This window comes from Engraulis encrasicolus, chromosome 6 (genome assembly GCF_034702125.1).
Source record: "Engraulis encrasicolus isolate BLACKSEA-1 chromosome 6, IST_EnEncr_1.0, whole genome shotgun sequence".
Lineage (NCBI taxonomy): Eukaryota > Metazoa > Chordata > Actinopteri > Clupeiformes > Engraulidae > Engraulis > Engraulis encrasicolus.
Window position 1 is genome coordinate 26649015 of NC_085862.1, and position 12980 is coordinate 26661994.

The 12980-nt window shown below is 46.7% G+C and overlaps 1 protein-coding gene across 2 annotated transcripts in view; it reads right to left on the minus strand.

The window, feature by feature from the left end:
• fbn2b (fibrillin 2b) overlaps positions 1 to 12980 on the minus strand; it is a 122636-nt gene that overhangs the window by 18494 nt on the left and 91162 nt on the right. For both annotated transcript variants that reach the window (XM_063201078.1, XM_063201080.1), the window contains 15 exons: positions 12851 to 12980; positions 12455 to 12526; positions 11539 to 11664; positions 8934 to 9059; positions 8501 to 8626; positions 7999 to 8115; positions 6979 to 7107; positions 6558 to 6677; positions 5370 to 5495; positions 4822 to 4974; positions 3595 to 3657; positions 3128 to 3253; positions 2573 to 2692; positions 1777 to 1899; positions 214 to 345 (listed from right to left, as the gene is read on the minus strand). The exon at positions 12851 to 12980 is cut by the window's right edge and continues 20 nt beyond it. In XM_063201078.1, the coding sequence (XP_063057148.1) occupies positions 214 to 345; positions 1777 to 1899; positions 2573 to 2692; positions 3128 to 3253; positions 3595 to 3657; positions 4822 to 4974; positions 5370 to 5495; positions 6558 to 6677; positions 6979 to 7107; positions 7999 to 8115; positions 8501 to 8626; positions 8934 to 9059; positions 11539 to 11664; positions 12455 to 12526; positions 12851 to 12980 (1789 nt within the window). The remainder of the gene's footprint in view (positions 1 to 213; positions 346 to 1776; positions 1900 to 2572; positions 2693 to 3127; positions 3254 to 3594; positions 3658 to 4821; positions 4975 to 5369; positions 5496 to 6557; positions 6678 to 6978; positions 7108 to 7998; positions 8116 to 8500; positions 8627 to 8933; positions 9060 to 11538; positions 11665 to 12454; positions 12527 to 12850) is intronic.

The window sequence follows — 12980 nt, forward strand, 5'->3', positions numbered from 1 at the left end:
ATCCATTTGCACACACCATAGAAAGACCTACTAGAGAGACACACAGACACTGACACACATACGACTTCACTCACACGAACACTACATGTGCAAACGCATGCTCACATCACACGCACACGCACACGCACACGCACACACACACACACACACACACACGCACACGCACACGCACACGCACACAAACACGAGGAGCACAAACACCCAAACGCTTACCCATGCATCCCTCTCCGTCGGGTCGTCGGGTCATGCCCGGTGGGCAGATGCACATGAAGGTGCCAATGAGGTTCTTGCAGGCCATTCCTTTAGAGGCACAGTCATCCAGGCCCTCCGAGCACTCGTCCTGGTCTGCAGACAACACAGCACAACACAGCATTACATTACATACAATCATCCAGGCCCTCCGAGCACTCGTCCTGGTCTGCAGACAACACAGCACAACACAGCATTACATTACATACAATCATCCAGGCCCTCCGAGCACTCGTCCTGGTCTGCAGACAACACAGCACAACACAGCATTACATTACATACAATCATCCAGGCCCTCCGAGCACTCGTCCTGGTCTGCAGACAGCACAGCACAACACAGCACAGTACAGCACAGCACAGCACAGCACAGCAAGACATTACTCTCTTTCTCTCCCAAAAACATGCATACATAGTCTGTAAACGCTTACACTTACACACACAAAAGTCAGAAACACACGCAATGCCACAAACACACACATGCACGCACGCTGTCTCTCTCGCTGTCTCTTTCTCGATCTCGCACGCACGCACGCACGCACGCACGCACACTCCTGCACACACAGTCCCTCTCACATTGATGGCATGAAGTCACACACACACACACACACACACACACACACACACACACACACACACACACACACACACACACACACACACACACACACACACACACACACACACACACACACACACAGACCCCTGCACACTCACTCACTCACTCACACGCACAGTCTCTCTCACAATCGTTGCATGAAGTCATACTGGCATGACTCATCCTAGCACATGGACAGCTTCCCCAAACAGGCGTGCGTGCGTGAGAGGCTGTGCAGACTGGAGAGTGAGTCAGGGCAGGACATTGCCAAGTGGCAAACGACACAATAATACATCACAACAGTCACAACAATCACTCAGCACAACCACTCCATTACTCAGCGTAATTGAGTGCACACTGAAGTGCTGTGACAATTTAGTGCGAAGTGTTCACGCAACACAGAATGTCATATGATATTCTTGCTGTGAATTGAGACAGTAGACATGAATATTTTGACAAATTGGTTGGAGTAGATGCTGATATTTTAAGGAAAAGGAGTGTTGACATACGAAAGATCACAATGAATCATACTGTAAATGAGAGCAAAGGTGTGTGCGCAGTGCTGTGCAAAGGAGTGATTAATATTAAAAGAATAAGAGAATACTGTACTCTGTATGTGGTGACCCAGATATCCAGTCACTGTGTATAGTATATGTGTGCAAGTGTGGACGTATGTGTGTGAGTGTGTGTATGTGTGATTTTACAGCATGTGCCCATGCATGTGTCAGAAAGGGCATGTGTGTGTGTGTTTGGTGTCATTTGTCTATGCATGTGAGGAAAGGAGTGTGTGTGTGTGTGTGTGTGTGTGTGTGTGTGTGTGTGTGTGTGTGTGTGTGTGTGTGTGTGTGTGTGTGTGTGTGTGTGTGTGTGTGTGTGTGTGTGTGTGTGTGTGTGTGTGTGTGTGTGTGTGTGTGTGTGGGTCGTCTTCTCACCTCTGCACATCCTCTGGTCATCGCGCAGCACGTATCCCGTGGGGCACATGCACTCGTAGGAGCCGAAGGTGTTGACACAGCGGAAGGCACACAGCAGCGGATTGAGGGCACACTCGTTTACATCTGGATGGACGGACAGACAGAGTAGGGAAAAGAAGATAAAGAGAGAGGAAGGGGAGGTGTGGAGAGACAGAAAGAGCGAAAAAAGAGCGAAAGAAAGAAAGAGCAAAAGAAAGATTGAAAGAAAGAAAGACAGAAAGAAAGACAGAGCAAGAAAGAAAGAAAAAAAGAAAGAAAGAAAGAAAGACAGAAAGAGTGAAACAAAGAGAGAAAAGTAAAGAAAAAAAAGAGAGAGAAAAATGAGTTGACCATCAGTAGAGAACAGGTGGCTATAGAGGAGCTGTATAATCCATAGAATGTTGCATGGGTGCTCATGTTATTTTTAGGGAGGGGTGGTGTGGTGGGCTGTGGTGGGTGGTGGGATATGGTGAGGTGTGGTGTGTTGTGGTGTGGTGTGTTGTGGTGTGGTGTGGTGTGGTGGTGTAATGTGTAGTGTGATGAAGTGTGGTGTGGTGGGGTGTGGTGTAGTTGGGTGCTGTGTAGTGGGGTGGTGGGGTGTGGCATGCTGGTCCACTTTTGGGAGGGGTGGTGTGGTGTGGTGTGCTGGGGTGAGCTGGTCCACTTTTGGGGTGTGCTTGTTATTTTTGCTCTTGTTATTTTTGGGGTGGGGTATGGTGGGGGGTGATATGGTGAGGTGGGGTGTCATGGTCCACTTTTGGGAGCTGTTGCTGCTGACCTTCGCATGTCATCATGGGTCCGGGTTCAAAGCCCTCCTGACAGGAGCACTCAAAGCCTCCCACCACGTTAGTGCAGGTGCCATTTCCACACGGGTTCCCGAAGGAGCACTCATCAGTGTCTGCATAGATGGACAGGTGTAGAGTGAGAGAAAGGGGTCGAGGGAGCGAGCATAAAGGAAAGAGAGAGAGGGCAGAGAAGAATAGTAGGTCAGCAATAGCAAAAAAAAACTAGGTCAAACTTTCTAGAACTTCCCTCTCTTGTTTTCATAGTCCATCCCATAGTAACTTTCTCATGTTTTTTGTTTTGTTTGTTTGTTTTGTCCTTGGTCCAAAAATAAGGTCATTAATAACCCATTTATATTTCTGAAAACGCTTTCTTAAAAGAAACATGCAAATGTCAGACCAAGTGCCTTGTTGAAAGAAATGTTTCACAATAAATATTTTGGAAAAAAAAGTGTTCTTGTTGTTGGCAGCTGAGCATCCTGCTTTAGGACCAGGAGACAAATAAAGCAAGTCAATATTGAGATGGTGCGCCAAATGCTGATCCCACTCACCCACGCAGTTGAGGCCATTGTAGTCCAAGTTGTACCCGAAGGGACACTCGCAGCGGAAAGAGCCGTCAGTGTTAATGCATATGCCGTTGCCACAGATGCCAGGATTGTCCAAACACTCGTTCATGTCTGGAAAGCAAGTACGAAGAGACAGAGGAGTCAGAAAAGTCCAGAGTACAGCTAAGTACAGAGCACTGACTGTATAACAAAGAGCACTGAAATACTAAGTGCAACCCTTCTTTTACAGAAAGGATTGCTTGCACAGTGGCCCCTACCTACTAACAAATGTAACTCTTCCGTAGTACTGTGATGTATTCAATACACATTAATTTATTCATCTTTTAAGCATTTTGCGAATTAGAAAACTATAGGGTGGCTCATCTAAAAACACTCAGAGGTTTGCTGTGGTGGTATTGTTTATGTTGACCCATATGTGTCGATGGCATCTTCACAGCAGGCAAGTGTCTCACCTTCCCTTCCAAACTGGCCAGGCAGGGTTCCATGACCGTAAGGACACAAGGTGTCAAAGGCAGCTGCAGAAAAAGGGAAAACAAAATGGTTACCTCACTGTGGCATGCATGGCTAGTTACCATCCTTAGTTGATAGCATCCTCAGTTACCTTTAGCTTAGACATGCACAAAAAGAAAGCAGTGGTGTAGTCTGCTTTTTATGGTGGGTATACTGTATATTTGAGCATTTTTTGAAGTGGGTATACTGTATATATTTGCGCTATTCTAAATAATGGCTCAATCCATTTTAAGTGGGTATACTGAAATCCCAGAAATTTAGAAGTGGGTATACTCCGTATACCTGCGTTCTACGTAGACTACACCACTGAAAGAAAGGTACTATTTCACACAGCTTCTGGCCCAAAAGCTCAGCAATTTGTGTCATCGATGATAACCTAGCATACTTGATAAGTGTGACATGTTTGTGTTACATTATGGTGCCACAATCATCACACTTACGTATATCCATACTAAGTGTACATTACATCATTTAAAGATAATTAGGACATTTTCATGAAAACAAAACATCTCTTGCTACTCTCCTGGGAGATATTGCACCATACCGCACCTCACCTCTTTGACACAAACAAAGATAATTGGCCTTGAGATGATGATGAGAAAATGTTTTCTGTCCCTGAGGGAGAAGATGGAGCTGTGGCCCACACATACATGTATGGCATGTCTATGTATAGTATGTATAGATGTAGCTGTATAGATGTATAGGTCTGTGGCACGAACTGCATTAACATGGCCTGGAGCCCGTAGGCTACAGGTTGTTGTGGTGCCCAACGGAAGGCAAATTTTGCAACAAAATGACATACACAATGTCATAATTACGAGCTAGAAATTAAGGATAACATGTATGCCAATTGTTGAGAGGAGTATTAATATGATTTAAAAATGAATTTTCAGTACCACATCTTCCCATAATTCTTCAATATTTGACCAATTGGGGGCCCCGTGGCAGGTGGGGGGACCCTAGGCTTCAGCCATATCAAGCCTGTGCGTAAATACGGAAACTCTTTCACATTAACAAAAATAATTGGCATTGAGATGATGAGAACATGTTTTTTTTGTCCCTGAGGGAGAAAATGTAGCTGTGGCCCACACAGACATGAATGGCATGTCTATGTATGTATAGATGTAAGTCTGTGTGTGTGGCTGTGGTGACATGGCTGTGGGACTCACCTTCTCCCTCACGTGGACACAGCTCACAGGGGTCTCCCCAGCCCTCGCCCGGCATCTTGCTACAGCAGCACATGGCCTTGGTGGTGTTGGAGGCCTTGGGGACCGAGCACTTACCCGCATCGAAACGGGTGAAGCAGTAGCTCTCACGGGTATCTGGAGAGAGGGGGAGGGGGAGGGGGAGGGGGAGAGAGGGAGAGGGAGAGAGAGAGAGACGGAGACAACGATACAGACAGATAGGGAGACAAACAGAGATGTAAAGTTTTAAATTGGATGTCTAAATCTCTAACAATTCTTCAAGACTACATCCATAAATGAAGAGAGAGAGAGATGAGAATGGAGGTCATGCTTTTTTTTAAAGTAATGTCAAACACAGGTCTTAGTTTAATATATAACAGACCTGAGGGGAAAAGTTGTGCTAAAATGGAGACAGTGCAGTGTGTCTGCCATCTTACCAAAATTAATGAAAAAGGAGGTGCACACAAGGCTTCTGTAGAAAGATGTGTATTGTAGTTGAAAAGTTACAAAAGAAGTCAGAGGCTAAAACTTACCAAAGCATCGCCTGCCGTTATCCGAGAGCACGAAGCCAGGCTGGCACACGCACTGGAAGCTTCCGGGTGTGTTGGTGCAGGTGCCGTACTGGCAGATGTTGGGCTCCGACTCACACTCGTTAATATCTGGATGGACAGAGAGAAGGGGAGGAAATAGAGAGACAGAGAGATGAGAGTGGAAGATAGAGTTACGGCAAAAACATGGCAAACGTGACTTGAGCGACTCTGGTGACGTAAGTAATTGACTTTGTATTGAGTCGCTGGTGACAGAAGAGACAAAAGCGAATGGGCGACTAGAGGCGATTTGAGCAACTTCAGTGACAGTTTGTAGTTGAGCTTCAGAGAATATTATGCAAATGAGCTAAGATGCGCTTCGGCGACAGCCGCAACAGCCAATTGGAATGTCGGAATGCTTGCACTCCCTCTCCCTCCCTCACTCTGTCGCTTCTATCGCTTGTAACACTCTTGCTACACAGTCCAACAATTCTTTGTCGATTAATCTTGTGGCCGTCTGTGTGTTCGACAGGTTAGGGACGTCCTCAGGGGGTGTGAGCGAGAGGGACAGACTAGACGGGAGCTTAACCCGCTCAGACACGACATTATAAATTTGCTGTTACCAGAATAGCAATAACCAAGTTATGTTGTGTTATGTCATAGTAGTGTAGTACTATAGTAGTTAACTTTTTAATGACTATTACAGCGTGCCACAGGAGGTACGGTGTGCATTATGGGGCTACAGGGGCTACAGTGTTGGCAGATGGGCCAGGGTAAGCAGAGACCTCCACGGCCTTCACCGCTGCTGCCCTCTCCTGCTGCTCTCCACGGCCCGCATGATGTGCCCACTGCCCGGAGGACCACTCCTGTCATCATCCATCCGCCATCAAGCAGCGGTGGCACAAATCTGTCAGGGATCTGTCTGCTCTTGTTTGAAGTCCTTTGGCACGGAGGGTATGGGGCCAGGGAACTACCGCTACAGCCGCATCAATGTTTCATCAGCGCTGTTGGAGGTGGAGGTTGGAGGATGTGTGTGTGTGTGTGTGTGTGTGTGTGTGTGTGTGTGTGTGTGTGTGTGTGTGTGTGTGTGTGTGTGTGTGTGCGTGTGCGTGTGCGTGTGCGTGTGCGTGTGCGTGTGCGTGTGCGTGTGCGTGTGCGTGTTGTGGTGCACTGTATGAGTGCATGTGTGCTCACCAATGCACTGGTCATTCTGCACGGAGTATCCCGGGGGACAGATGCAGCGGAAGGAGCCGTCCAGGTTCTGGCAGGTGCCAGGTGCGCAGGCTCCAGGGAACGTCACACACTCATTCAGATCTGAGATGAATAAACACCATAAACATTACTCACAAAGTCATGGCATAGTTTTCACAATGCCATGAAAAGAGTAGAGTAGAGTTAAGTAGAGTAGAGTAGAGTAGAGTAGAAAATAGATGAGAAGAGACAAGACGAGACGAGAAGAGAAGAGAAGAGAAGAGAAGAGAAGAGAAGAGAAGAGAAGAGAAGAGAAGAGAAGAGAAGAGAAGAGAAGAGAAGAGAAGAGAAGAGAAGAGGAGAAAAGAGGAGAAAAGAGGAGAAAAGAGGAGAAAAGAGGCGAGAGGAGAAGATCTTTGCTTACCAACGCAGTTCTTGCCATCAGGAGTGAGTTCATAGCCCTCAAGGCAGAGGCACTGGAAGGATCCCACATTGTTGATGCACTGGCCATTCCTACACACCTGGCCAGCCTGAGTACTGCACTCATCAATATCTGAAGAGGGGAAAAATGATTGAATGGACAAATGAATGAATGAACAAATGAACAAATGAATGAATGAATAAACGAATGAACGAATGAATGAATACATCAACAGAGGTACAGAAATGAGTAGGACACATGGAAATACGCTGAAGAGACTATGGAGGAGGTAGAGATGAAAGGGTGAATGAAAGGAAAAAAAGAGATTAGCTGAATGGTTCATTGCATCATCACTTTTAGTCTACTAGCACATCCATATCATTCAGCAGAGGATACGAGCTGGAGAAGTATAGCATGGCAGGAGAGAGAGAGAGAGAGAGAGAGAGAGAGAGAGAGAGAGAGAGAGAGAGAGAGAGAGAGAGAGAGAGAGAGAGAGAGAGAGAGAGAGAGAGAGAGAGAGAGAATATGACAGAAAATGGAGGGAGAGAGAGGAGGGAGATAAAGTGACAAAAAGGCTGAGGAAAGAGAGCTAGAGAGAGCAAGCCAGAGACAGTGGCAGAGAGACAGACGGAGCGAGAGAGAGAGTGAGAGAGAGAAAGAGAGAGATAGATAGATAGATAGAGAGAGAGAGAGTAAGGAAGAAAGAGAGAGATAGATAGATAGAGAGATAGAGAGAGAGAGAGAGAGAGAGAGTAAGGGAGAATGAGTGAGAGAGATCAGCAAGATAGAGACAGAGAGGGTGAGGAAAGAGACAGATGGAGATAGAGAGAGCAAGTGATAGATAGAGACATGAGCGAGAGAGAGAGGGAGAGAGAGAGAGACAGACAAAGAGCGAGAGAGAGCAAGACAGAGATAAATGGACAGAGGGAGCAGGATGTGGAGAGATAGCAAGAGGGAGAAAGACAGAGTAAGAATGTAAGAGGGGGCATCAGAGCGTGAGGTCTGAGAGCAGGGCAGCCTTACCCATGCAGTCGTTGTTGTGCGTGAGGTCGAAGCCCGGGAAACACAGGCAGTTGTAGGAGCCCACCGAGTTCTTACAGGTGCCATTGCCACACGGCTGCCTGTCACACTCATCAATGTCTGAACACAGGCGCGCACAGACACACACACACAAGACACACACACACACACAAGACACACACACACACACACACACACACACACACACACACACACACACACACACACACACACACACACACACACACACACACACACACACACACACACACACACACACACACACACACACACACACACACACACACACACACTCACACTCAAAGACCCACACAAATGTAGACACACAGACACAAACGCACAAAAACGCATACAAAAACACACACATGGGAGAGGGAACATCAGTGAGAACATGGTAAGGTGAACCAACAACTGAATTTTTCTGTCTACAAAGTCCACCGTCAACCCCTGAGAGGGCTGGACAGGAGTGGTGGTGGTTACTCACCCATGCACATGGTGGCGTCGGCGGAGGCCTTGAAGCCGTTGTGGCAGTGGCAACGGTAGCTCCCCTGCGTGTCGATGCACTCGCCCTGGCTACACACGTTGGGGATCTCCTGGCACTCGTTACGGTCTGGTGGAAAAACATCAGCATCAGCATTCAACATTCAAAAAATGGAGGGGAGAGGAGACGAAAAAAAATGAGAGAGGATGACGGCCGAGCCAAAAGCCACAGCCGCTAACAAGGCATTTGGGGATTTCACGTTAAATTTCTGCCAGGGAAATGTCAGCTGCAGCTGAGCCTAGGCCTCCCAAGAAACTTCATCACCCCAGTCAACCCCCACCACACACACCACCCCCCACCCCCCCATTCCCCCCCTGTAATTTGGAAGTGGTGTTTCCTGCCGAGCAGTGGCGAGACTGGGAGCGGACTCACTTACCCACGCACGCTCCGCTGGGGGAGAGCTTGTAGCCCGGCGAGCACTCGCAGCGGTAGTTCCCGGGGATGTTGATGCACTTGGCGTTGCGCTGGCACAGGTTCTCGCCGCTGTTACACTCGTCAATGTCTGCGGATGAGAAGAAGAAGACAGCGTACAGTCAGATTGGCACAGGGTAGGATAGGGTAGGGGTAGGGTAGTGAGGTGAGGGGTAAGGTTGGCATAGGGGCACAAAGAGGGTACAGGAGAGTGAGGAGAAGGCACAATCAGTCAAGCCATCTATAAACGTCTCGTAAAGGAGCATTGTGAGGCACACACAGACGGGCCAAGCAAAGCAAAGTAATGGAGGCCACCTCTCTCAGAGAAACATGAGCTGCATTGGGTCTGGATGCCAGAGCCTGTTCCCTGCCTGCCTGCCCTGGCCCTCCCCTGCAATCTTTGCTGTTAGACTGATGGAGGCTCTTGGCATCCTGCACGCACCACTGCTGGCTTCCTTCGCGGCTGATCCTTTTTTCGCCAGGCTTTACAAGCAGGGGGATAACTCACACAGGAGTGAAACAGGCCCGCGCTGCATGCATTCTACTGATGAGCTGGCTGCAGTCAGGACGCAGAGAGAGGCTACTACTGCTAATGAGTGGTGTAGCTGCTGTTGTTGTGTATAGGGTTGATCTTATAGCTGGGGCCTACAGTATATGGCAGGGAGGTCAAACTCAGGCCCGGGGGCCAAATTTGGCCTGCGGAGCCATTTTATTTGGCCCTCGAGATCATTTCAAATGTGTATTACTGTTGTCCCACATACACCATTAGTGTATAGCGTAACACGAGTTAAACATGAAATTTGCTGTGTCACAGGATGTGCAGACACATTTTAACTAACAAATATGATGGGGAAAGAGTGTATGTGAAATTTAAACTCAAGTATGAACATGCATGCACTATTTTAGTCCATTTTTAAAAAGTAATGGTTGAATTCGGCCCGCGACTTCGTTCCAGATTTTGATTTTGGCCCTCGGTCAATTTGAGTTTGACACCCCTGGTATATGGGGTTGGTTGGAGAGAGGCTGCTACACTACTGCTAGTGAGTGGTGTAGCCACTGCTGTTGTTGTGTATAGGGTTGATCTTATAGCTAGTTGCCATAGCTGGCCATTGGACTACTAGAGTTCAAATTTTGGCTTCCCTTTCTATACTGTATATAGTTACAATATTGTTGATGTCATCCTGGAAGGAGCATAGTTACTGCTGGACAATCTCATCACACAGTCATCTAAGCAAGCCTAGAAATCTACACGGCCCTCGCAGCTGCAAATTGAATTTACTCCCAGGGCGTTTTGCTGTAGGGGTTTGGCTGGCCAGGCTACCTGTGAGCCTCTACTGGGACCTTTTACAGAGCACCTGTATACAGTGCAATACAGTGCTTCAACTTCTGTTGTTGTTGAGAATGGACAACTTTACTTAGTGGCCCTTAGTTTTAACCCATTTAAGCCTAAGGCACCTGCAAAAAACGCCTGCTGAATGCCTAAGCCCTTTTTGGGATTTAAAAGCTAGGACTCTCATCTTGCATTAGAATGTGTCCATTCAGCTCTAACATTAGCCTCGCGAGCCATCCTACGTACTTCCGCCAAAGGATTGGCTCCACTACTGTAGTCTGGCCGTGCTTCTCTGTGGAGTGCTTGGAGCAGTAGAATTTTGATTGCAATGCCCCCCCAGAAAACAGCCAATAATCGAATACGCCCCCCACGTGGGGACGAAAGGGGGAGAACGCTCGTGACAATGACGTACACATCTGCGCCAGAGCCATTGGTCTGCGCTATGTTGTTGTTGAGTAACTGCCAGCGGTTGGGTGAGAGGTGTCCAATAATTTCAAACTATAACTGAGTGCAAACTTCCTGCTTCCTACAATCGCTTCAGAGCAAACAAATGCCAGACCATAAATACGAAATGAAATGGTAGTATTATGGGATGGTCAGGACCAGGCTACTCTAACATACCCACATGTTTAATAAAAGACTTAAATCTCAAGATCCTTAATGCAGCATCTTGTCGCTCCAGACGCCTACAGGTAGGTCAATGCGGTAACACTTTACTTTACGGATCGCTGCATTGTGGTGACACCCTGATGACTCGCAGCACGGTGACACTTTGTTGACACACACACACACACACACACACACACACACACACACACACACACACACACACACACACACACACACACACACACACACACACACACACACACACACACACACACACACACACACACACACACACACACACTGCACTGGAAACTGTATGGTTATTGTGCTGTTGTTACTAAAAACAAACAGTTATTACCCTGAAATAACTATGAAATAACTATGAAATTAACACGAAATTACCACCTTATTAGCGATCCGTAAAGTAAAGTGTTAGCATCAATGCACTGTATATGCAGCATCAGGCTTAAATGGGTTAAGAAAGCCTTATTGTTCATATTCATATCAAGAACATCTCCAAAGGGATACTGCTGAATAACGCTGATTATCATTTAAACTCTCCAGATGGATCATCCAAACTCCTCTCCCTGTGCCATAATAACAGGCATACGGTACATGGACAGGTACATACCTTCACATATCAGCAGGATGTTGTTATAGCTGAATCCCATGGGGCACTCGCACCGGAAGCTGCCTATCTGGTTGATGCACACGCCGTTGGCACAGATGCCTGGTATCTCACGACACTCGTCGATGTCTGGTGAGGGGAAATCACAAATCCCAAAACAAGTCAAGACAAGGCAGAAAAAAATAAACAAACTTGGTGGGCAGTGAGGAAAACAGCAACTACTACCTGAGGACAAAAACTCACTGTCATGTGCAAGTCATAATGTCAGTCACTGAAGTGGGTCGTATATTTGTCAAATTTGATAAATGGCTGAAGTTGGAGGATTTATGGGTAAATGTTGTGTGTTAATGTACTGTAGCCTTGGTTTGTTTTTACGAGATAAACGTAAACGCAGGCCACTTGTGCAATGACTAAAATGATTTCCTGCAGCTTGCAGTGAACTGCAGTATCGGGTTCCCTTGAGCATAAGTAGTCAGTGTGTGCCAACTTTGTTACCAATTCAGCCTTGCTGTTGGCATTACTTTTGTGGCGTATTTGTTGCTAATCAATCTACTTATTATTATTTGTACTTAGACAATCACACACAATACTATATGTGTATCTTAGAAAATATCCCACACACTGATCATTTTCCGAGCAGTTCATTAGTACAATGTTTTGGCCAGACACCTTCATTATCTCATGAAGGTCTAAGACAGAGGGAGTGTTATACTAACAAATAGCTTCTGAAATGGTGATGAAACTTTTGAATTATGATGTAGGTTCTCTTCTAAATGTACAGTATCTGCCTGACAAAGAAGTACTGTATGCAAGAAATGTTCTTAAATGTGTACTGTGTACTGTTAAAAATGTTTTTCACTCACATTTCTGAGATGGAAAAGGAGGAATGAAAAGTGATGGCAGGTTATGATCTACTCACCAACTGGTTTTCCCGTGTGGATGTCGATGATGAAGCCTGGGGCCTGATTTCCACACAGAATCTGATACTCCGCTGGAGAGAGAGGGACATCAAAAATAAGGGGTGTTGGTGAGAAAAACACAAGACATTAACTGGATCAAACCAGTTTGACCCAGTCCTAGCCACATCAAACTAGTTCAAACCAGTTTAAACCAACTTGAACCAGTTTCAACTGAATCAAACCAGTTCCACCCAGATCAAAGCGGTTCTAATTGTGTTATATTACAATATATAGAATAGAATATAGAAAAGAATCTTAGTGTCTGTAAACTAATTGGAACATAACCACAAGCAGACTTGTCGCATCCGAAAAAGGAGAGGAGAGAGAATGCGAGAGTGTGGAGAGCGAGCACTCACAGGTAGCTGGGGTGGGGCAGGGTTCGCAGGGTTTGTTCCAGGCCTTGCCGACATTGTAGGCACAGCAGCACATCTTCTTGGTCATGTTGAAGGACAGCTCGTTCTCGCACGTGTCATTGAAGTTGCGATA